The sequence below is a fragment of the Oculina patagonica genome, chromosome 12 (genome assembly GCF_052425735.1).
Source record: "Oculina patagonica isolate OP01 chromosome 12, crgOcupat, whole genome shotgun sequence".
NCBI lineage: Eukaryota > Metazoa > Cnidaria > Anthozoa > Scleractinia > Oculinidae > Oculina > Oculina patagonica.
In genome coordinates, this window is record NC_135769.1 from 27,756,489 (window position 1) to 27,783,053 (window position 26,565).

At 37.3% G+C, this 26,565-nt stretch overlaps 1 protein-coding gene across 4 annotated transcripts in view; it reads right to left on the reverse strand.

Moving 5' to 3' along the window:
• Positions 1 to 24,293, reverse strand: part of LOC144632801 (uncharacterized) — a 52,183-nt gene extending 27,890 nt beyond the window's left edge. The window contains exons 1-6 of one of the 4 annotated variants that reach the window (XM_078491537.1): positions 24,024 to 24,292; positions 20,535 to 20,599; positions 18,376 to 19,588; positions 11,539 to 11,652; positions 6,453 to 7,004; positions 980 to 1,072 (exon numbers count right to left, since the gene is read on the reverse strand). In XM_078491537.1, the coding sequence (XP_078347663.1) occupies positions 980 to 1,072; positions 6,453 to 7,004; positions 11,539 to 11,652; positions 18,376 to 19,522 (1,906 nt within the window). In that variant the 5' untranslated portion in view covers positions 19,523 to 19,588; positions 20,535 to 20,599; positions 24,024 to 24,292. Of the gene's footprint in view, positions 1 to 979; positions 1,073 to 6,452; positions 7,005 to 11,538; positions 11,653 to 18,375; positions 19,589 to 20,534; positions 20,600 to 24,023 lie in introns of all 4 variants that reach the window. The other 3 variants (XM_078491538.1, XM_078491539.1, XM_078491540.1) reach the window with 3 other exon arrangements.
• Positions 24,294 to 26,565: the final 2,272 nt, after the last annotated feature.

The window sequence follows — 26,565 nt, forward strand, 5'->3', positions numbered from 1 at the left end:
TCATAGCTGCTGAAAAGCATTGTTTCAGCTGGTTTGGCGTAAAATAGTTTTTTACACTTTATACCTTATGACACCATGAAAAGGCTATACAATGCTTTTATCCTACCTCATTTCGAGTATTGCGCACCGCTGCTGCTTGGGATTGGAAAGGGCCAAGCAAAGCGATTGGAAGACGCAAATTTCTACGTCATAAGAACACTATTTAACTTGCCGAAAGCGTTTTGCTATGACGATGCCTTACAAGTAGTTGGTTTGAAATCTTTGAAATATCGTAGAATCTTTTTATCTCTAGTTTTATTATTTAGATGCCTAAAAAACAACGGCCCTTTATATCTGCAATCGTTTTTTAAAATTCGGACATGTGTTAAGTACAACTTGCGTGGCGACGGCACAAAACTGGAACAACAAAGCGTCTCAACAGCATGGCTTGAACATTCATTTAGCAATTCGATTAGGCGCATTTGGAATGGTTTACCAATTGAAGTCCGCCAGGCCGAAGATTTCACCTCTTTTAAGAAATTACTGTCCGAATCCAAATTACCTATAGAAGAAAGCTGCAGTTGCTCTTTCTGTTGACTGTAATTTTCAAAGACCTTTTTAATTGTAATTTTAGCTTCATTTTTAATTAAAATTGTAATTTTTTAATGAACTTTTTATTGTAATTTTAGATACCTTTTTAATTGAAATTGTAATTACCTTTTAACTAGAATTATATTTATATAGATTTCTATTTATTCATATCATAATCACAATTTTGTACATATACACTTTTTACCTTTTAACCGTCTTTTTTTTGTAATTTTTAGACCTTTTTTATTTCACGAGAGCGTTTTAACGAGCTACGGCTCCTGAGCTCTTCGTGGTTAAATAAACTATGTCTATGTCTACACATACATTGTACTTTAGTTAATCAATACTGAGTCGTCCTCAATAGCTTTAGTTTTTATGTTTTCATGATCTGTTTCTGTTGTTAAATCACCTTTGTTATCTGTTTCTGTTGAAATCTTTTCATCAGTGAAATGGCCTGGTTTTTCTGTAACGTCTGATGCAGCTACAATTTCACATAATTGACCTGAAGTTTGAAGATAAAGAGAGACTAGTGAGTTGGCCATCATGACATTAAATGAATGTGTATGTATACACCTATTCAAATAATAATGCTTCACATAAAGAACAATTGAAAACCTGCGGGAAAGAACGGCCCCTGGAATTTCTGGCTAATTCGAACATTATCGAAACAGCTCCAAATTGCGCATGCAGGTTTGTTTACGTGTGCTTAACACTGTCCTGTCTTTCATTTCACTGGTCTTTGTTTCGTTTTTGAAAAATTACACATGCAAAAAGACAAGGTTTTTGCTGGCGCGGCATCTTTTTGACTTTTCTTTTACAAACGATAAACAAAGGAAACCTTTTGTTTCTCAAAACGATGAAGTCAGCTAAATTTTTAGGGTTACAGTCCTAGCCCTAACGCAAAAGGTAACCCCAAGGCCTTAGGGTCTGGGTTAGAGTTTCAGATTAGGGTTACAGACTTAGCCCTAACGCAAAAGCCTAGCCCTAACGCAAAAAAATAGCTTAACCCTAACCCCAAGGGATTAGGGTTAAGCCATTTCAAGTTAAGTTTAGGATCAGAGTCAGCCTCAACCTTTAGATCGCGCTTTTAATACAGTAAGCTTTCACACCAGTTTGCTTGCAGCTAGCTTTCACTGCAGTCTGCTTGCGGTTAGCTAATGTTTGTTGTTTCGGGCAAGACTATTTTAATCTGTTACCGTTAGCTGTATTTTGAGGCGAAAGTGAAATAAAGACTGATTGTTGATTGAATATGTTTGCTTGTGTTGTCACATTATACTAGTTTTGCTTTCAGTTAAGTGCCGCCGGCATGCTCTCACTTCTATCTCCACTCCTTACATCATCTACCCTGGGTGCCAGAGGGTTTTTTCTTTTTTGCAGGAAAGACACTATGAGAGCGGCGAAGGAAAGACACTATGAGAGCGGCGAAGGAAAGACACTATGAGAGCGGCGAAGGAAAGACACTATGAGAGCGGCGAAGGAAAGACACTATGAGAGCGGCGAAGGAAAGACACTATGAGAGCGGCGAAGCCGCGACCGCTCTTTGTGGCCGCGAAAAAAAAAAACCCTCTGGAACCCAGGGTATACATCATCACACATCTACAAAATCCCGCGAAAACAAGATAAACTTCTGAGGTTTTCGTTCGCACGAATCGATTGATTGATTGATGAATATTTAATGAGGCACAGAAAAAATTTTGCGAAGGGAACATGCCCTGCGAAACATCTAAAGAATTTTTTAAAGTCTTAAACCAGTTCGCTTCTCGGCAACTTTGTCGCTGCAGCACCCAAGGAAAAGCAGTTTTTTGTGTGGACTTTAAAGTCTAAGAGACCTGTTCGCAAAGAGTTTGAAATGAATTTCCTTTTGTAAAGGAAAAACTCGTATTTGAGGCACAATGAACTCTCCTTGTTAAAAGGATAAAACTCTTTCAGGAAGCAGAATTTTTCCCCGTGTTTAAATGTGAAAATGTTGAAACCACATGTATTTGGCGGCTAATAGTGACACCATCGGTTGCCAAAAACACACACAGCATGAATGCGCAATGAGTCATAAACTGACAAGTTCGATGATCATGTTGTTGTACATGTTTTGGACTCCGGAATATAATTCACATGCTCCATTTCTCTCAAGTCATGAATAACGTAAGTCCGATGTCGAATTCAAAACTGCCCAAAACCATTGTCTTAAAAGTATAAAAATAACGTCGAACTGTAAAATTTGCATATTCAAACTGTGCGACAAAATAATTTAATTTGTTGGTTGAAGTTGAGTCCTTCGACACTACTCAAACCACCGACTCGAAAATTAAAGAACAGTGAATATTTCTTGAAGAAAAAATATTACTCTGCCTTTCTTGGCAAGCTTAACTAAGAAACTATTCATTAGTGAAAGCTTATTGAAACGTACTTATCCCAGAAAAGTTATAAAAAAGGCGGCAATGCATTGAAAGAAAATAAGTTTATCCATGAGTTCATGATGAGTTATTTACACAGGCAAAATGTCTGTTCATGCGCTGCATGCAACATTTCTTTTTTAATTAAAATTAGTATCCTTTCTTGTAAGTGGTAAGCTTAAGGGTAGGCTTTTGTGTTTAGGGTCACATCATTGAAAGTCACTGTAGACCTATTCATCTGTGTTGGTAGCCTGAATTTCAGGAGCAGGCGACCAGAGAGAGACGTCTGAAATTCAGGCTACTGTGTTGTTGGAGCATTGTGTGACATCCCAAAGAACGGCAACGGCAACTTGTATTCCTTGAAACAAAGTGCAGGGCACTGGTTTTCTTCTAACAGTCTTGTGAAAAATTAATCGATTGATAAGTTCTTTGTTTTCTTGTCTCGTATCTCGAATTACTCGCCTCGAAACTTGAAGTTCACTGACTCGTGAGTCGATACTCCAGGTACAGTGAAAATAATTCATAATGAAAGTCCACACATGTACGCATTGCAGACTCACTTTTATTGCAAATGCAAAGGATCTCAAAAACATACGCATACAACTAGAGCGCTCTATTCTCTGGCCAGGAGAATTGCGTATGCGTTAATAAAACAACTTCCGTTTGCAGAAAAAATCTAAATATTTGGTGATGTTTAATCTGATTTACTTTTTTTCGATGTTATATTTTTCCGACATGTTTTGGGAATATAACTAAGTATTTCTAAAAATATTTTTCATAATGAGATAAAACCCATACTTACCAAGATGCAAAAATGAATAAAGCTCATGACACCATGAATGATTTTCTGATAACATGCAAAACCTCAAACATTTTAGACTTTTTCTTTATTGATCACGTGATCATGGGCGTGGCCCTATGAAGTCATATTTGCAGACTGACTGAGTAAAAGATTCAACCATACCTAAACCAAAAAATTGCTAAAACTACATAACCGTGAATGTTCCTAGCAATGGGTCCAAAAATAGGCATCAGCATGTGGGCCCTTAAGGTGGCTCGACCCAGTTTTTTTCTAGCGATACCTATCAACTTTGAAACCCTCAAACTTAAAGGGATTAATGTCAATGACATATCCACTATATCACATGGATTACACATAGACTGAACTACAATATGATATAAATTTTTGGGAGATCGAAATGAATATCACATGACAATGATGTCACACAGGGTTTTGCTCTGAATTGAATTTTAGCCCCTAACCGCATTTTCTCTCGAGATCCTCCACGCTACGTCTACCTTGGTTCTTTGCCTTTAGCTCTGCGGAGTTTCATCGAAATCTACAAGAGGAATTTTGAAATATCTTGGAATTTGTTTTTAGATGGTATATACGAATCATAGTGAAGCACAATGTTTAGCCCTTTTTACCAATTTTACGCCTACTTTTGCAAAAAACACGATTATTTCAAAACTCGTCGATGAATTTTCCCCAAAATTTTTCGGGGTGGCAATTGATCAGTACACTACACAATCCTTGAATTTGATGCTCATTGAAAACTTCTAAGGTTGTCTAATATAAACGCAAAATTGAGTAAATATTGAAGCGATCTCGTAGTTTTGAATAATTTTGTGCTCTGGGATTTCCTATTGTTTCGAGTTGAGCACAACATCGAATTCCTGTGCACCACGCGTAAAATGACTACGCTTGGCTACCTTCCGAAAGCTCACCGAAATCTTTCCGAAATATGGTCCGTTTTAAAGAAAACAATGGAAAAGAAATTGTCACGCCACAACTTTTCTTGTGTGGTCGACGTCTTGGCTGAGTTTAAAGTTAAAAATGCCAAGAACAAGAAATGCAGAAGTACTAAATGCTACGCTAAACATCAAAAGAAAGAAAGTGTAAACGAGGTAAGTTTCTGAGTACGCTGTCAAGTCATATGTAAATGACTGAAATTGCGTCAAAACATAACCGGCTTTGAGTTTTATTCATTCATTATTGTTTACTTGAACTCGAGAATATTATCATATTCCGAAAGATTTCGGTACGCTTTCGGAAGGTGGCCAAGCGTAGTTATTTCACGCGTGGTGCACAGAAATTCGATGTTGTGCTCAACTCGAAACAATAGGAAATCCCAGAGCACAAAATTATTCAAAACTACGATCACTTCAATATTTACTCAATTTTACGTTTATGTTAGACAGCCTTAGAAGTTTTCAATGAGCATCAAATTCAGGGATCAAATTAAATTAAGCGCTCTTCCGCCTCAAAATGTTTCCACTTAGAATGTGCCACCCGCCTTTTTTTTCCTACTTTCTTCCTTTTTTCCCCTTGTTTCCACTAAAAATTGTATTTAGAACATTATGTTGTAAACCAACTTTGTACTTGTACTTATATGTAGTGAAATTGTGTAAATTTTTCTTTGTATTATCAATATTGTATTTTTTTTTTCTTTTCGTCTTCTTTTTTAATAATTAATATTGTAAAGTCTACTAAATTATCTTCAATAAAAAAGAAAAAAAAAATCAAATTCAGGGATTGTGTAGTGTACTGATCAATTGCCACCCTGAAAAAGTTTGGGGAAAATTCATCGACGAGTTTTGAAATAATCGTGTTTTTTGCGAAAGTAGGCGCAAAATTGGTAAATAGAGCTAAACATTGAGCTTCACTATGATTCATATATTTCATATTTTTCGAAATCGCGCAAGTCTACCTACTTTTTACGGTTTGGATATCGGATATGAGACATTTTTAAAAGGAATGAGGGCTAAAGCCTCCCATTAAACATAAAAAAGAAGCAAATTTCTTTATAATTATGAAGTCTTGTCTTTATTTTACGCATAAATTATACCATCTAAAAACAAATTCCAAGATATTTCAAAATTCCTCTTGTAGATTTCAATGAAACTCCACAGAGTTGAAGGCAAAGACCCAAGGTAGACGTAGCGTGGAGGATCTCCAGAGAAAATGCGGTTAAGGGCTAAAATTCAATTCAGAGCAAAAACCTGTGTGACGTCATTGTCACGTGATATTCATTCCGATCTCCCAAAAATTTATATCATATTGCAGTTGAGTCTATGTGTAATCCATGTGATATAGTGGATATGTCTTTGACATTAATTCCTTAAAGTATGAGGGTTTCAAAGTTGATAGGTATCGCAAGAAAAAAACTGGGTCGAGCCACCTTAACTGCATTGAATTCCAGAAAACTTGCTCAATCTGGGAAAACAATATATAATAAGTTTTGATTCCTTGAATTCTTGGGGAGCCAAGGGAGAAATTTGAAAGGGATTCAAGAAAGATATGGAAATTCCACAAGGGAGGGGGATTAATGACAATGGGATTCTGGGGGCATGTGGAGAAGAACACTTTTTGATTTTCGATGTAAAGGGGGAGGGGGAATATATTGATACCACAGTGGTACGGTTTGGATATTTTCTAGAATCACCCAATTATTGCTCATCGTGAGAAAAAAAAAATTCTTCAAAACTCACCTCTTGCTGTATTTTTCTCAAAGTAAACTTTGCATGCTTTATACTCCTCTTCCAAGATTGTTGTTTTAAGCTTCAACTCTGCAAGACTAAATTCCCTCAAAATCTCTTCTGTCACGAAACATCTTTGAACCACTGCACCAAGATCGCCAGATGAATAATCTTTCCACAGTTCCTCCAGGATCTGGAGTGAATCACACTTCACAGTTATCACCAAACTTCCTACACTAACACCTGTAAGAACCACGCTCATTTTTTTCAAGTATGTTAAAAACTCATCATGTTCATCCTTGCACCTGGGTGGTGTAGTCATCAGGTAGTTTGAAGCAATTAAACGCAAGACTTCTCCTTCTGTTGGAATGGGGTTGGGTGCTTGGAGAACTTCAGCCCCAGTAGACAAAGGATGGGCATGTCCTGATGACACAGGTACTGCAGACGTCTCCTGGTGCCCAAGTTCTGGAGATCCTCCTGCTTCTGTTGCTGAAACAGGAGTTCTATCCTGTGTGTTGTGTTCTGCAGGTTTCATGATTTCTACACCAACCATTAGTTTCAAAGCTGTTGATTTGAAAAAATTTAACTTTTGAATTTAATTTAATTTTAAACTTAACATAAAATTATTGTTATTAACAGTCTTACATTTTACAATTATTCCATGAGCGTTTGTTGGATATGAGATGGTTGATAGCCAATGAGGTGTGTAGCACCAAGTTGACTTTAAGGTGGCCAGTGAATTGCATTGCGCATCCTTGTTGTGCATAATTTTTTGCATCATTTTATGCGCGCTCACACAGAACTTTAAGGGGTTGTCTTCAGGAAAAGCTCAACAGGGAAATAAATCGTCGTTTTCTTTTAAACAAGCATGGTGACCCCCCTTTTATTACATAAAATTTAAAGAAAAAATGACTCTCTTTGATATATCTAAATTTTAAGAATTTTTGATTTCTCGATTTTGAAATATTCTCATGGAATCGTCATTTCCATCTGTTTTTAGCGGAGCTCCTAAGCGTAGCACCATAACCATGAAAGAAGGAACACTATCGAAATGAGTTTTCATGGTCAACATGGCCAAAAAAGTGGACATTGAGAGCCATAATCGATTGATGACTTTCGTGTCTATCTGTAAAGCCAGCATCGTACATGAAGGAGCATTCGCAAGCTAAATCGGGTTGATATAATAAACAAACCATTTTATTGCTACAGGGTAAAAAAAAAAAAAAACTTGACCCTCTGGGATTTGAACTCACGACCTCCCGAGCCGCAGACTGGCACCTTACCGATTGAGCTTATCCGACAGACTCTGTATTGCACGTTGAATATATCCTATATCAATGTAATAGATATTGTGGAGTCTACTAAACTGCTGCGAAACTATAACAGGATGGCGAAACTATTTTCTATTGCTAGAAAGCAGATAATTTACTGTACTCTAAAGTAATTTTTCGAGCCATGAGTAATGATTTTGCCCCGCTTTAAGATTATTATTTTTATCGTACTGCTGACATTCGACATTCAGTTTAACCGTGAGCTATTTAAATTTGTCTTGCACCTATAAACCGCCATAAACATTAGTACTTTGGCCACTTATTCACTAGAATGAAAACATTGTAAGCTCCAGTGAAAATTAAATAAATGGGGAGCTCCGCTTTTAGGCGTGCCTAAATCTATATATTAAGTGTTTGAATTGAAGCGTATAGCTGCGTCAATAGCCCTATAATACTATGACGTTTGCTTTTTTGGCAAACTCAACTTTAGGCGTTTCACTGTAACATTGTTGTGTCAGTAAAGGAAAACACTCATATTCTACAGCGAGCAAAAACATTCTGCATGCAATGAGCGCCTCTCGACCAAGGCTAGGTTTTTAATATTGCTGTTACAAACTAGCAAAGTACTTATGAACTATAGCTCTAAGGCACAAAAACAGGCATGGTAACCAACTCTTGAGAGCGCATCATGTATTTTCGCCATATTGAATATGGAAAACTAGTTTGCATTCCCACTCTTCCAAATTGATTTCGCTGTTTGTGCACCAAACAAACACCTTGTTGCAGTGACTTGTTTTTAAGCAGTACACACGTAGCGACTTGTCGCATAGTGTGTCCCGACCTTAATTAACAACTGTGCAAAGTGTTGATTACAAATTATTTTTCAATGGAATCACCTTAACTACCTCATATCCAACAAGAAGCTCATACAGCTTAAAACTGCATGTGATCACTTGACCATCCCATTCTGGATGGTAAAAATCTGTTAACGGGTGGGGGGGGGGGGGAGGGGGGAGTAGGCCATCAGAGTGTTTTAAATATTTCAGTAGATGATGAATCCTTGGACAAGCTTAGGGAAGGACCATTTTTTATGGTCAGAGGGGGGACAATTTCACAAAAAAATAATTCCTTCACAGAAGAAACGGCTGAAGAAATTGTTCAAGGGGAGCCACGGGGAACAATATCCCCTTTTTGCATAAAACTGAAAATCACCCAACGACAATGTTTCTATTCCGTTAGTATTACTTTTGAGTCTCTTAAACAGACAAAATGCTTATAGGCGGGTTGTTAAAATGTAGCAACTGACAAACAAAATGATAAGAAAACACATTGGGTGACATTTCATGGTTAACTTATTCCAGCCGTAATTAATAATTTTTCTTATATGCAAATGCTGGCCAAATTCCCACGATCCTGTTGCGTGAAACCAGGCAATCAAATCCGCATCGAGTGTTGTAGTGAATTCCTGTTTAATTATGGGTTTGAGACTGTTGTGAGTGTTTTATTGACAAATGCAAGCACGCACTGGCCACACAATGGACGAGAAGTTTTTATTAAAAATTTCGAGTTCATTGTGAGACCAGCAAGTGCATGTATTTGTAAACAAACACAAACGGACAGAGGAAAAAAACAAATACAAATATGATTACAAATAAGCCGTACAGAAATAAAGCTTAAAATGGTTCATAAAAATCGTTCATCAGCTGTGGTCGTTCATAAATACAGTCAGTGAGAAGCTTGTTCAAAGCAAGTGGCTAATGGCTCACACTCAAGCAACAAGCAAGTCAATCGCACACAAAAATGTAAGCTTATTTATTGAGCTGCAGTTTACCTTCGAACATGAAAGCGCTTCAAGTTGTTATCCTCTTCGATTTTGTTTGGTATTGGATTGTTAATAATTTGAGGAATATATTTTTCTTCCACTTCTGCAAGCCTTCAAGCTGAAGACATTTCAATAATGCATTAATCTATTTTAACCAATTGCGTGCGAGGATTTTGGACAGTGAACGAAGATTGTATATTAAACACTGATTACCTCGTTCCAACAATGGAATATTGAAGCAAAGTGGGAATTTCCCTGGGGAATTTACCCACCATTTTTATTTGGTGACGTAAACCTTACAAGTCAGAGCATGTTTATCTCGACAATTTCCTTTAAATTTCTGAAATTCTTTCAATGACACAGCAAGAAAAATACATAACGCTTAAAAATCGAACATCTCACACTAAACATGTTAAGTTTAAAGATTTTCATAAGTAACAGATAAGATTTTTTAAACATTGCATGACTAAAAGTATGGCCAATCATAATCAATGCCTTGTGAAAGTGAAAGTTATCATGTCAGTACATTGTTTGACACCAAGGTAATAGTATACCATTTTCATTCATTAATTATGCCGCTCATTGTCTGGCATGGATAAGACATGGGAAAGGATTGTGGCCGAGGCAATGAGCGACTGGGTGAGAAAGCATTATAGCTGTGTATTACGTCGCCGAAGGGGAGGTGGGAGGGTCGAAAATTCGCCCGGACTTCCCGGCTTGCGTATCTCTTTCGAAATGCCCCGAAACTAAGCAAAGGGATCTTTAAATACGGCAATTGTGCACGTGGTGATTAAGCATTACCTAACGCAACTATCTATAAACAAATGGGGTTATGTAATCCACGCACTTCTGAATTCCGCATCATAATTATGAATGAGAATAGTATTTAATTACAAATTCTTGCCCACTGAAATATATTTTTCTTTCATAGCATGAAAATTAAGTATTTTCTTTGAGTCAAACGCTTCAAAATGAAACATTTCAGGCTAAACAAGCCAAATAAAGACAAAAGTATAAGAAAATTTCCCATTAGTAACTTTTTTATAGCTTTTAAACATTGTGTGACTCAAAGTCTGGCCAAGCAGGCCTGCAGGGATACTGAGAGAAATCAAGAAACTCTTAGAGCTTAAAACCATGCTGGTCACATGACCACCCTGGCTAATTCAAAAAAAACTTCTCCACAGAAGAAACGGCTGAAAAAAATTCATTCAACAGGAGCCATGGGAAAATTAAAACTAAAAAATCTTGCACAACCTGATGACGGAAAAGGAATATATTTCCCAGAAAAAATGACCTACCCCACTTCCCCCCTCCCCTCCCTTGTCCCCTGCCTCAAAAAAGAAAGGACCTTCCCATAATCCTTTGCAACTGAAAAAGTTTGAATGTCAAATAATTTTGTCAATTTAAAGCCAAGAAGGATTCTAGGCCACACAAAAGTTATGCTTAGCATAAAAAGAGTGTGACGTCATTAGTCAGGTGACTATGCTCAGAAGTGATTTTTTGCTCACTACAAAAAAAATACTGAGTCACTTCAAAAGCATGCAATGTCATTTAAAGGATATTGGTGTGGGGCATTTTGAAATGGCCAGGTTATATCTGGCGTTTAAACATTAAGGGGGCTATTCACAAATGAAGAAAAGTGGGAGTCTGGGTCCTACTGCATATCTTGCTTTGCCTTAAATGTAGAGAAACAAAAATTTGCACAAGTGGGGATCTGGATTGAAAAAGTAAAAGCTGAATTTGTTTTTATGCCTGCCAAGAAAGAAGGAGGGGAATGGGGAGCCCCTGACAAAAAGTGAACCTTTTAATATTTTAGTAAAAGTTCTATCTAAGTTTAAAAATAAAGTTTTAAAAGTTTTTCATTCCTAAGTTTTACATAATTACGAAAAACGAATGATATTTTTGAATCTTTAAACTTTTGGTTGCATTTTTAAGTGGTATGCAGGGACTTGCTGTTTAACTGAAAGCTAAGTGGAAGTCAACTGTATCTGCTGAGGTGATTCACCTTTTGCCTTATTTTCATTGCTTTGGGGATCATAACTTGAACACGGTACTTTACGTTTCAATCTTGAGTTAGTGGCTTCTCGTTCAGCAGCATCACTTTGAAGCTGTTGGGGTACTGAAGAGAAAAACAGGTCTTTGTAGTTATGATGAAATAAAATAATAATAATAATAATAATATTAATAATAATAATAATAGTAATATAATAATAATAATAGTAATAATAATAATAATAATAATAATAAAAGCAAAAAAATAATGATAATGAAGTTCATGACTGCTGCTAATGCAAGCAAGAAAAAATAGAAATCAAATTGATCTCCATATTTAAGAAAGGTGGAGTAGGTAAATAATGTTGTGCTGTACTTGTGTTGGCCCTCAATACCATCACTTTAATTTAATTAATCAATCCTCCTTTCTCCTCCACAGAGTGGAGGAGGGTGGGAAAGGCGAAAACATGAAAAATGAAAAATGAAAATAGGAGAGCACAGAGGACGATCGGAAGGAGGAAAAGGCTCGAGCCTATGTTCAAGCCTTCCTCTTCCCTTTCTTCCTTACTTCCCAGTGTCTACCCACATGCATCCTCGGAGATCCAGGGGCAGCAAGTTGGGGTGAGGAAAATGTGAAACTTTGAGAAAAAAGAATTTGGCATAGAAAGGTTGGAGCAATTGAAAGGTGCCCCTGGGGAAAGAGTCTTAACAGACCAGTTCCAAACAGCTCTCTGACACTGCTTTCTCTGTAGGCCTGCAAGCCACAGATTGGGCAGAATAATACAAAGGGAATACAAAAAACTGTTCTGCCCAATCAGAAGGCAGTATTCTGAGAGCTGTTTGGAACTGGCGTGGTAAGACTTTTTCCCCAGGGGCACCTTTCAATCGCTCCAACTTTTTTTTTACAATAAAAGATTGTTGTATGCCCAATTTTTTTTTCACGTTTCCCTCGCCCCCACTAGCTGCCCCTGGGTCTCCGAGGATGTCCCACATGCTTTCATTTCCTTTCTCCCCAGGCTCCACGCAATTAGTTTTCACCTCTCCCCGGCCCATATAAAAATAAAAGAGGCCTTCACAGAGGAGAGAGCTTTCAATGATAACTGCTAAAAGCAAATAGGAGGAGCTGCTATGGGTAACAAGATGGGTGATAACTATGCAAGCCACGCCTTTTCACTAAGTATGTCAAAGAGTAACAGGAGGTACGTTTATGATGTTGCTACAGTTGCATCCTGTTAAGCTACAATGTATGTAAACATGGGGATTACATTAACTTTATCTCAAACTTTCATCCTGCACTTCAATTCACTATTATTTCAAACTTCCTTTTCTAAATATTAAATTACTTTTTTTGTACATATCTGATAATTACGTCTGCATTTTCATCTAATATAAGGAGACAGATCCAAAGCTCAATGCATTGTTATAAGAGTTTGTATTGAAATGTCACAGTAACAAATAATTATATTAAGAAACACAGAAAAGGAAACACAGCATATCCATATTACAGACAAACCTCTGCTAATAGACACCTGGATCATGTAAGAGGGAGCCTTTCATAAACAGACACTGAGTCACGGTCCAGTCATTGAAACAGTGAGAAATGATGACAATGCAAACTTCAAATGCCACGGAAATGCATGACTACCATTTCAAAATCACGAATAGACCACAAATAGGCCCTCATTACACAACCCCGGGTTGAAATTATCACAGCAATGGGTAGCCCTTCGATCATAGAGGGCCAAATAAGATCAATAAGATGCAGTTACTAGGCAACCCAAATCGATGTAAATAAACTATATTTCTAGTCTTTCTTATGTACAGGTCTGCATAACATTTCCACCATTTGCATTGATACATTGAAGTTCAGCAATCAAAACACCTGCAGAAATGTTTCCAAGATTTCCATCAATCAAAAGAAAAAAGTTTGCAGGAGCAATCACAAACATGAACTGGTGATATATATAAATTTTATTCTGTGGCTAAAACTCCTCAACTGTTTTTAACTGGTGTAGATTAAACCCTTTTTAAAGCTTAGTTGTCAAAAAGGGCTTTGTTTCACTAAACCATCGAAATAAAACACTATAAAAATAAAAGTTACAAAACTGTTATGTTCAGTGAGCCTGTGATTAAACACTGCACAACATAGTCTGGCACTGTCCGCTTCGTATAAAATTGGTTTTTCTTTGTTTGCATAAAACTTAAAAAAAAATGTATTGAAGGTTAAACTTCATGATCTGACTCATGCAAAACATTGGCTGACACTCCTTCAAACTTTGAAGTTAAATGATAAATCGTGCAATGTTTGATACCCAATTTCAGAATTTCAACCCTTTTTGAGTTATTTTTTCAAAAATAGCTCTTAGTCGGCATGATGTTCTCCGTGTAATAAGTCAGTGAAGTATGTTTGTTTGTCACACCAATCAGATTTCAGGTACTATTAGAACCAATCAAATTGAAGTTTATAAAGGGGAAGCAATCTGACACAATTGTAGTGATCGATTTTGTTCGAAGATATTTTTAGATTTGTAGGAGACGGAATTGGTGAGTTGTGAATTAACCCTGGATTAAAAACGTGTTTTTCGTAACGCTCGCCTCCCGGGGCTCGCCTGCTTACAACGCACACGCCATCAGCAAAAGGCCCAACACAAAATTGTTATTCGTCTTATTCGAGCGTTCGTTTTGAAGAGGCTAGCTTTCCTGACCGTGGTAAAAATTACATAAAGCATTTGCACACAGCAGATGTTAATACTGTGGGTATATTTACAGAGTCAAAGACATGGAAACTGGAAAGGAATCTTCTTTAGATTCCCTAATATTACTGACTCCGCCGGCGCCAACTCCAAACTCCAAACCGTCCGAGAAAGACGGAGAATGACGAGTTTTAAGAATAAAATTGGTAGAAACCGAACTAAAAACTTCTGCTCCGCCTAATCAAAGTATGTTCCCATTGCAAGTGAATGTTGTCAATGATTATTTCAGACGCAAGTATTAAATAAATCTTGAGTTTAAGGTGGCTCGACCCAGTTTTTTTCTAGCGATACCTATCAACTTTGAAACCCTTATACTTAAAGGGATTAATGTCAATGACAAAACTACTATATCACATGCATTACACATAGACTGAACTTCAATATGATATAAATTTTTTGGCGATCAGAATGAATATCACGTGGCAATGACGTCACACAGGGTTTTACTCTGAATCGAATTTTAGGCGGTAACCGCATTTTCTCTCGAGATCCTCCACTTTACGTATACCTTGGGTGTTTGCCTTCATCTCAGTGGAGTTTCATCGAAATCTACAAGAGGAATTTTGAAATATCTTGAAATTTCTTTTTAGATGGTATAATTTATGCCTAAAATAAAGTCAAGACTTCATATAAAGAAATTTGCTTCTTTTTTATGTTTAATGAGAGGATTTAGCCCCCATTCCTTTTAGAAATGTCCCATATACTACATCCAAACCTTTAGAAGAAAGTAGACTTGCGCGATTTCGAAAAATATGAAAATATCTTAATCGGAGTAGAGCTCAATGTTTAGCTCTATTTACCATTTTTACGGCTACTTTTGCAAAAAAGCGATTATTTCAAAAACCCGTCGATGAAATTTTTCCAAAATTTTTCAGGATGAAAAATAATCAGTACACCACACAATCTTTAAATTTCATGCTCATTGAAAATTTCTAAGGTTGTCTAAACTAAACGCAAAATTGAGTAAACATTGAAGCGATGTCGAAGTTTGAGATAATTTTGTGCTATGGGATTTCCTTTTGTTTCGAGTTAAGCACAACATCGAATTCCTGTGCACCACGCGTAAAATGACAACGCTTGGCTACCTTCCGAAAGCTTTCCGAAATCTTTCCGAAATATGGAACAATGGAAAAGAAATTGTCACGCATGAGTTTTTCTTGTTGGGTCGACGTCTTGGCTGAGATAAAAGTTTACCGGCTTTGAGTTTGGTGTTGTGTGACTGCTTTCTTCAGTTGGAAATGTATTCATTCATCCAGTATTGTTTACTTGAACTCGATGAGAATATTACCATATTCAAAACTATTTCGGAAAGCTTTCGAAGGGTAGCCAAGCGTGGTCATTACACGCGTGGTGCACAGGAATTCGATGTTGTGTTAAAATCGAAACAATAGGAAATCCCAGAGCACAAAATTATTCAAAACTTCGACATCGCTTCAATGTTTACTCAATTTTGCTTTTAGTTTAGACAACCTTAGATATTTTCAATGAGCATGAAATTTAGGGATTGTGTGGTGTACTGATTATTTGTCACCCTGAAAAAAATTGGAAAATATTCATCGACGGGTTTTTGAAATAATCGCTTTTTTGCGAAAGTAGGCGGAAAATTTGTAAATAGAGCTAAACATTGAGCTCTACTCCGATTAAGATATTTTCATATTTTTCGAAATCGCGCAAGTCTACTTTCTTCTAAAGGTTTGGATGTAGTATACGGGACATTTATAAAAGGAATGGGGGCTAAATCCTCTCATTAAACATAATAAAGAAGCAAATTTCTTTACATGAAGTCTTGACTTTATTTTACGCATAAATTATACCATCTAAAAAGAAATTCCAAGATATTTCAAAATTCCTCTTGTAGATTTCGATGAAACTCCACTGAGATGAAGGCAAACACCCAAGGAATACGTAGCGTGGAGGATCTCGAGAGAAAATGCGGTTACCACCTAAAAATCGATTCAGAGCAAAACCCTGTGTGACGTCATTGCCACGTGATATTCATTCTGATCGCCAAAAAATTTATATCATATTGAGGTTTAGTCTATGTGTAATGCATGTGATGTAGTAGTTTTGTCATTGACATCAATCCCTTTAAGTATGAGGGTTTCAAAGTTGTTAGGTATCGCTAGAAAAAAACTGGGTCGAGCCACCTTAAGTAGCCTGAATTTCAGACGCCTTCTGGTCGCTACTGAAATTCAGGCAAGAGTTTCCGTAAATAAAACCGGTTCTTAAATTTGTGTTGTAAAAATTCTGTAGTCGGCAAACGAAACATTCGACGTGAAAAACATTGGAGCCGTGAAGCCTTCCATAAATAAACAAATGGCAACTAGACATGATGGCGCGACTTAAGGTTGCATTGGAAGTAAACGTGTTTTATTTCTTGTGAATTTGCCATAAAGTTCTTAAAACCTAAATTCTTCTTGAATGAAACTTGTCCTCATTAATAACACAGATAACTGCATCAATTGTTGTTACAGCTTTAGACAAGTTATACAACTGGCCAAAATTTGCATATGTCAAAAGTAATTTGAAACCTTTCGAATAACTCAAGCGTAAACCTAAATTTAACAAATCGCTACACACAAGTATCCGATTGAGATTCTTTCATACACATGTAACTGCAGGTTTTTCAAAAGAAAACTTAATGACAAAGTGCACTTTAAGATTTAACACTTGCATTCTAAATCATGGCACAAACGCGATCATTATGCGTGACACTTCACACGTGCTTCATGTTTGTCAGTATAAGAACGCCTGATTGCAATTTGCAAGTTATGTTTGTCCATTTTTTTCGGCGAGACCGCGCTAATTCCAACTCGGTTATTTGAGCTTCTTGCTCAATTCAACAATTCAGAAGTGGCGTTTGTGTTTATACCTTAAAAACATCTCATTCAAACATTAAATGAACCGGTATAGGTATTAACTTGGCTGTTAAAAGCAACTACGATCGATAGCAAAACCAGAATAAGAGAGTGCCATTTCGTGACAATTTGATAACTCAATTACCGTATTTTCTCAATTAAATGCCCCCGGCGTTTATTTCAAACTTAGCTTTGTGGATCCGGCGTTTATTTGAATAGTGCAGTTTATTTGAGCAAAATGTTTATTAAACAAGGGTTTTTAATCATTCTTTGTGACATGAACGTATTTTGCCATCATTCCTAAAGCATATTACGCCTCAAATAAATGCCTAAAAGGCTTACTTACCACTTTACCTTGGAGACCCAGCGTTTATTCGGGGCCCGGCGTTTAATCGAGAAAGTACGGTAGTTCTTGTTTGTTGAATACAATTTACGTTGTAAACGAACCAAAATCTTTGTTGAACAGTTCTGACTGGAAACAAATACTGCAGGTGTACTGCGCTTTTAAGAACTTTCCCGGAGAGAGTGGTTTTTGATTTGATTCGTTTATTACTTTTCATTCAATGACTATTGAGCGTGTTAAATGGAGACATGGCTTTTTCGAGAAAAACAAAGTTATCATGTTACAAAAGTGAAAAAAAAAAACAATGGTATCATGTTACAGTGTTTGGCAAAAATTCAAAAGTATATAATTAAATTAGACTTAGTTCTAACTTGTTTCTTAATTAAATGATGAAAATTTACGTATTGAATAAAACAGTTCTGATGTATCAAAGTGCACGTAAAAAATATTTTGTTTGCAAGCAAATTTTGTGCAAAAAAGTGACTCTGTGGGCCGCTATACACAAACAGCTCAAGCCATGACATAAACCATCCCAACAGGACAATCACCCAGTCTCACCCCAACCCACCCCATAACTTGAAAAAATAACTCCTGCACGCTTAGCATGCCTATGTTTAGTGATGTGTTCATGCTTACTTGCAATGGATTGATAGATTTGGAAAACATTTTCTTGGGTGTTTTGATTTCTAACAACAACAATTTCTGGATGCAAACAGTGGTAAACAATTTCCTTGAAGGGGGGGGAGACTTAGGGCAAGGGAGGGGACTTGCTAAGAGCCCTACCAAAGTTCCTAATTTCTCCCAACAAAATGGTGGGGAATTTAAGGTCAAGGTCATATTTGAAGGTCTAGTTCTCAATCTATATACAGATTCTTCAGATTGCTATATATTACTACCTGGATCATGCATGCTCCGCATCTCTTCCACAAGAGCAGCACACTGCTCCTTCCAGCTGTACTTCTTCTTAAACCTTTCACGAAGGATTTTTGCTTCTTCCTGGCGAATTTTTAGGTTTATCCAAGCTTTCTTGATTTCTTTGGCCAAGTCAGCATTTGATTCTAATATGCTTTGAGCACCTAGGGGCACTTCTCTCAGAGCTTCTGCAAGGCCTGAATTGCTAGTCACAAGGAATGGAACACCTGCTGATAAAGCTTCCAAGGCTGCTAACCCAAAAGCTTCTGTTCCTGATGGCATTAGCAGAAGATCCACTCCCCAAAATAAGTCTGCCAATTGTTTCCTGTCTTTGTAAAAGCGACGCACAATCAGCTGATTGCGGGTAATGCCATGACTGCATAATTTATTAGCCAACTCCTCTTGTCTTCCATCAGGAGCACCAACAACCATAAGATGGTACGTTGGGTCATCCAGAGTAGCTACTGCTTTCGCAGCAACATCAAGCCCTTTCAGTTCAAAATCCTCAACATCCCCTCGTCCAAAGATTAAGGTTTTACATGTCTTTCTGTCTTGGAATTCCTGGCATATGTTGCAAAATTCATCAAAAATACCTGGTGTTAGATTAAATATTTTTTTTCCAAGAAAGCTGAGGCTTGAAGAGAAACTATCCTTAAGCTTTGGCCCAATGGTTACCACCATGTCAGCACTTTCACATAGTTTTACTTGGTTTTCATGTTCTTCCTCTGCACTGGAAATGGCACCCGGGTATGGCATGTACAATCCCATTTCTTCTGCATTAGTATGCACTACATGTATCCACTTACAACCACACTTCTGTCTTATCACATTTCCTTGCCATCCAAGCTTAATATCATGGCCAATGATAAAGTCTGTACTAAATCCCTCTGGCAGAATTCCCAGCAAATAAACCGGATCAGCGCCTGGGCATTCTTCAGGTTCAATAATGCTGATCTGATATTTTTCAGCATCTTGTCTGTCCTCTGGACTACACTTTGGTATCAAAAGACCAACCTGTACATCAGGATGCTGAGCTAGGTGAATGGCTAGCTGTCTATTTAAGATGGAACAAGTACCACCCTTAGCTGACTGAGTCCATTCTTCTGCCAAAAGGGTAACATGTAAGACCATGCTTCTTCACATCCGTCAATTAATGTACACACTACAGTATACTTCTGTACCATTCTTGAGGTCTTCCTGTGATAAACAAGAATAAAAAAGGACAGTCAAATCATTTACTTGATCTTTATCTTCCAGCAGCATGGCAAGGGGAGGGGTGTACAATGTAGAAGCTTCCTCCCCCCCAAAAATACCTTACTAAATTGAACTACTGAGTTTTTTAGTTATAAGACACACCCCCAAACTTGGCAACTTAATCAGCAAAGTTTCCAAACTGAAAATTCTCCTAAAACACTCAGTTATAAGATGCACCAGATGGAGAATTAAAAGAAGTGGAGATATTTAGGGGCAGTACTCAATGAATGAATGTGTTCATACTACTTGGCACAGTTTTAAAATATTAAAGAGGTGACATTTTCTGCTAATAACTTATTAAAGGCATAAGTCTGCCTTAAGCAAAATATTTTTCTTGCTTCGAATTTGGCTGCTTAGTAACCTGGCAAATATGAATTACCGTGAATTACGGTAGGGTAATTGCTATTAAAGTGAAGTTTGCTACTAAAATGGACAGCAATCAATGAAAGCTACAGTTTAAAAATACTGTCAATCATATTAATTCATGCACTGTTGTTCCTTTTTTACAATTATTTGGAACTGAGCAATGAACAAAATTGTATTTTTGTTCTGCCAAAAATAACCAACAGCTTCTAAGGAATACATTATGCTTATTAGTAACGAAATAGACAGAACCAAACTAGATCGAAATGCATTATTGACAATCTCTGAACTTGATCTCTTGAACTTGCTGGTTTCCTGAGATGTAAAATAAAGTACTAAAGGAAAGCTTCAGTTTTCCCAAGCTTACATTGAAAGTCATACAACATCAAGGCTTGACAAAAACTTGAATTCCAACTTGCCCTTCATACAAGCAGCTATTAAATTTTGCTTGTCCTTGGTATTTGCATGCTTCTCTTTTTTATGATTTAGACGGCAGATGACTTGCCCAAAAGAAAATTTTATCTACCTGTTCCAGATGACTGGACAGCACTCTTTTCGAGTCCTGAATGTCCTCCTCAAAGTCAACACAAACTGAAAATTAGAAAAATTTAACAAAAGGTAAATTTGTGGAAAGATGCAAGTTGTCTCTAGAAGTATGCTTAATAATCTAATGGATTGAAGAGGAGGGTTGAGGGGGGAGTTAATACAGGACACAATCTCGACACCCCCTCCCCCCTCCCAATAAGTTTCTATGAGCCTAACTTCCAAACACATATAATCTTCATATAATTATACACATTTAACTCTAATTAGTAAAATCCCCTCCAGGCAGCTGGTATATTGGAGGATAATGCAGAGGCTGAAAGATTGTCGAAAAATAACAGTTGGCCGGGAAGCAAAGCTTCGAAGCTGACTGTGAAATTTCGACAACGGGTAACAGACAATATAGTTATACCCTGTCCAATTCGATATCAGTCATCCGATTTTAAGACAAGAACAAAACAAACGAATCAAGTCACCATTTCATGTCTAACTTTTTAATCAAATCACAGTGTTAAAAAAAGTCGTGTTAGCCTATCACTGTAGGTTTTTTTCCTTTGTACCAGCGGTAAAGCACCTTGTAAAAAACTAATCGGAGGTTATAAAATAAATAAACCCATTTCTGTCTTGCTGTTATATTGGAGGAAAAATAATATTGGCTAAAAGATTGTGCTCAAAATTTCACAGTCAGCTTCGAAGCTTTGCTTCCCGGCCAACTGTTATTTTTCGACAATCTTTCAGCCTCTGCATTATCCTCCAATATACCAGCTGCCTGGAGGGGATTTTACTAATTAGAGTTAAATGTGTATAATTATATGAAGATTATATGTGTTTGGAAGTTAGGCTCATAGAAACTTATTGGGAGGGGGGAGGGGGGTGTCGAGATTGTGTCCTGTATTAACTCCCCCCTCAACCCTCCTCTTCAATCCATTAGATTATTAAGCATACTTCTAGAGACAACTTGCATCTTTCCACAAATTTACCTTTTGTTAAATTTTTCTAATTTTCAGTTTGTGTTGACTTTGAGGAGGACATTCAGGACTCGAAAAGAGTGCTGTCCAGTCATCTGGAACAGGTAGATAAAATTTTCTTTTGGGCAAGTCATCTGCCGTCTAAATCATAAAAAAGAGAAGCATGCAAATACCAAGGACAAGCAAAATTTAATAGCTGCTTGTATGAAGGGCAAGTTGGAATTCAAGTTTTTGTCAAGCCTTGATGTTGTATGACTTTCAATGTAAGCCTGTGATTTGATTAAAAAGTTAGACATGAAATGGTGACTTGATTCGTTTGTTTTGTTCTTGTCTTAAAATCGGATGACTGATATCGAATTGGACAGGGTATAACTATATTGTCTGTTACCCGTTGTCGAAATTTGTACCACGTGATGTGTTTTAATTTTATTTGTCCAATGAGCACGCACAGAAATTAATCGGTGGGTTATAACTTATTATAAAATGGTTGGGATATTGCGCGCACTGTGATTGGTCAATTCGAACTCATAGCTCCATAAAGCACGCTGCATACGCCACGCACGTGGTTTATCGAGTTATAATGCACGCTGCTTACGTCACGAGTTTTTTTTAACATTTTATAAAAGAAATAAAAAACTTGTTCCTCATGCATTACTGAATTATATACTAGCACTTAGGAATTTTTAAGAACACTCAAGAAGTGCGAGAAGCACTCGGCTACGCCTCATGCTTCTCTTTGCACTTCTCTCACGTTCTTAAAAATTCCCAAGAGCTTATATATAACTCAATAATGCACTCAGGCGCGTTTTTTATTTCTTTATCAAAATTTGCCTTTTCTACTGAAAACAGGGTGGTAATTCGTGGTTCTTTGAAGACTGCATGGCTTTGGCAAATATTTGGGAATGTTCAAAAATGCTCTCACTAATTATTGAATTTTGCAAAAATTTTGGAAATTCTAGAAGCACCTTTTACAACAACGGGGAATATATGATCGAACAGAAGCCCGGATGGTCAGGCATTTGACCGTTGACAAAATGTGTCAACATAGGGAGACCACAACAGTTGAGGAATTGAAAAAATAAATAAAAGAATGTGTTTATTTTCAGAATTGCACACGACCGAACAAATATCTGTTTAATCATTTGTTTTACCCATTAGTAAAATAAATATATCAAAAAATAATAAAAGCTTTGACCGTGTAGTTTTTAAGTTATTAGCCTCAAACGGTTTACGCAAAAACATCTCTGCAAGGAAGGAAGGGTAGTTGAGTTGCACTTGATGGTGCATAAATCGCTTGCTGTCTGGAAATTGCTTCTTTTCAGGACACTGACAGGTGAGTGTATTCAAAAATTATCCAGCTTTCATTTGTGTTGATTTGGACGTAAAAAGCCGAGGAAGAAGAGAGGTCAAAGCGATTTCTCTCAGCGTGTTAAAATCGTTTCGTGAAAGAGTTGTTGATCCCCTTGTCGATTACTATTATAAAGAGAGAAAATTAGCATATCTGAGATCCGCTCATGCACAAGACAGCTTAGCATTTCGACAACAGTGCTGTCATGTCTATCCACTACGCATGAAGAAATGCAACACAGGAATCAAACGAAACCACGTGAGTAATATTCTATTCCTCAACTGTTGAGATCTCCCTGTAGTGTCATAAACTGTAAAACACTAGCTACAACCCCAGACAATACTGTTGGGAAGGTCGCCAAGTTTGCGCTCCCCCTCCCCCCTCATTCAATGTTGAAGTGTACCTAGAGACTTCAATCACAGCAATATCGTCTATCATAATGTTCAGTAATACTTCAACATTGATATGGGGGAGAGGGGAAGGCAAACACCTTGTGTACGTACCTAACAATTAGATTTATTTAAAAGTTGTTGAAATCAAAGCGTTCACGTGCAACCTTCCCAAGGAATTCTGTCTTGGATTGTAGCTCAAGCGTATGAAGTAAGTATCTGGTTAGGTACGTTAATGTAAAGTAGTTTCAAGTCTTTCAACGTATCTTTTCCTATTAAAATTGGCTGATTAATGGGGAACGAGCGTCCGTTTTAATAGACCTAGTTTTAACGAGAAAAACCAACTCACAATGACATTTCAGCCCCGACCGCTGGGGCATTTGACCGTGCAACTGGCTCACATAGTGGGGAATTTGATCAGACATTTTGAAAAGAAGTCAAATGCCCGGGGGTCCATTTATCTCGATTGGAATTGACTGATACTACATAAGCTTCCCTTCCCCCTTCTCCAACACACACACACACACATTCACCTAAATAAGTTTGTGAACACTACAGGTCCTATCTCTCTCCTGTTATTTTGTCGCTTCGGTAAGCCTTTTGGGCGATTTTCAAAGTAAGGCCAAAGGAAGGGCAAAGCAGTTTCCAAATCAAAAATGCTTATGCGCGTCAAGTTAACCAGTGATTTGCCACTGCCTCGATATCAGTGCTAGCAAAAATCAACAAACTGAAATTGAGTTTTAAAAATAACAAACAGTCTTCCTTACCTCAACACCGTTTAAAACAAGAGAAATAAGTCAAATATCTTGTGCATGTAGTTCGATCCCGGGATTTCGATCTTTCCTAGTTTGTTTCTTCCCAAATGCGGAAGTATGCTATCCCGTGAGCACTGGCGCCACTGGCGTTGGGCGGGAAGCTTCCAAGGGTGCATTGTGGACGTGCATTCCTCGTGAAACGTGATTTGTTCATAGCCGTGAACTGTGAATCGACTTTTTCTCCATGAGAATTACGAATTGACTCTTCATTTTTTCTTGTGAGATGTAAAATGTAAACCCTTTCTTTCTTCCTTGCAAAATCTTATCCAGTAAGCGTTTGAAAACAAGACTATGCGAGATAAATTGCGTGACCAATGCATGACCGTGACTGATCGCTATTCCAATTGGTAATGTAGCACCTTTTATCTTGGTTTGGACAGAAATGGCTATTTTTGTTTCGCGTGAAAACTGAAATGGTCGTTTTATTTTTCTTGAATCGTGATTTAGACTCCCCCCCCCCCCCCCCCACCGCAATTTTTTTTTCGACTACTTTGCTGGTTAAACCTCCAAGTAGTGAGCGGCCTATTTTCACTCCCGAAACCAAAATTTAATTTGGTGTAAACTCCACAAGGGAATGTTTTTTTTTTTCAAGGGAATATTTTAATTTCTTATTAAAGGGAATACTTTTCACTGTGGGTAATTAAAACGTCACTCAAAGGGAATATAAATGCGTCAACACTTCCGATCCCGAAAGCGAGATAAATAAAGTTCACTTACCTTCTTTTGGTTGTGTTCTGTTTTCTCTATTTGATTAGTATGTTATCTATTGAAAGCAATTTTTCGATGGCTGCCTTCGGCTTCAACAAAATGAAAGATACAAGACCATACAAGGCAGGCAATTTCGACGGCCTGTCGAGGCTACAGTCTATTTTTTTCCATTTCCACGCCTCGCTCGTCATCTAGTATTTTTCAAATTAAAGGTAGGTATTTTTCAAAGTTCTTTGCCATTCATCGATTAAATCGCTTAGTTTTAACATGCTTTAAAGCTGCTGCGAATCTTTACTGTCAGAGGATATAAAGAAGTATTTTTAGCTCGTCACGCAATCTTCCCCGGTAACGGGCGAGAATGGCTGACGTGAAGCTATTTGCGTCCGCTTGTCCTTCTTAGCCGGCTGAGCCTGGGGCACGAGGAACAACTTGGTCTGGGGACACATGATTTGATTGGCTGGAACTAAAATTGGCAAATCAAATCAACGATCAATGATTGGCTAGATATAAATTATCTTTGTTAAAAATCTAGCCAATGTTACAATGTTAGCGTTACTCGGTCTTTGCACAGGTGACCAAAGCGTGCTATAAGAGTTTGTTTGGAATTTAAATTGAGCGCATTGGGGGCGTTTGTATGGATTTGAAAATAAATGGAAAATATCTCTTTTTTTCTTTGAAAAACTTCAATAAAGTTTGAAACCTTACCTGGTGTCCTTATTTTGTTCGTTCTAGTGCTTCGGAAAGCCATACACGCGATTTTCGTTTCAACGGTCTGATCACATACTATTAAAAAAGCTTTCCGTTATATCGAGGTTCCACTGTAATTAACTTTTGCGTGATGTAACTCCTCGAGCTCTGACTTGTTCTTTATAGGCAGATTAGCTGCAGATAAGTGATAAACTATCTTTTTTTAACACCTCAACAATTACAGCAAGGCGCCAAAAAGTGTGACCACTTTTAATTTATTCACATTCTTTCGTGCAGATTTAATCCAATCAAAAGTCGTGGATAGCTTGCAGTTGACTTCTGATTGGATTAAATCTGCACAAAAGAATGTGAATAAATTAAAAGTGGTCACACTTTTGGGCGCCTTGCTGTAACACATTTGTTTACGTCTGATTGTTTCAAAATTTTAAATTCTGAATATTTGTTATAGATCGTTTCCACATGACTCCATAAAAATTCTAAATTTTGAAACGATTGATCAGGACATCAGTGTGTATAGAGTAACCCCCTGAAAAGACCTGAAGATATTACTCAAAATTTACACACACCCCCAACATGGGGTAAACTTGAGTTACTGGGGAAATTCTTGTTTCAGCGGAGGGTATAGTTTTGGAGATAAAACGTTTTGAAATTTGAGACAGTCTAATTGAAAGCGATCTGAAATGTCACAAAACCCAATATTTTCATTTGCTTTTAGATATGCTATTCAGAGTTTAAAATAATAACTTATGAAAACTCATCAGTGGTAAAGTATCTGTTTTCCGGTTGCAGTCCTACAACACCGCCATATTTGGGTACCAAATTGGTACAACAAATAATGACGGACCCATAATAAGTTCTGTAATTTCCGATTATTTTTTTCCACTAGCCTGCTTTCAATAAACACTGGAAAGTTGAAATTTGGGCGGCTCGTTTTTTTCCCATCTACTGAAAAATCGTTTTGCTTGTTGATGTTTTAGTCTGAAATGTCGCTCCCCCCCCCCCTGGGGGGTTAGGACGAGAGGACGGCTGACATTTCAGTCTAATGATGTTTTAAATGCACACAAAATGGTCTTGCTAT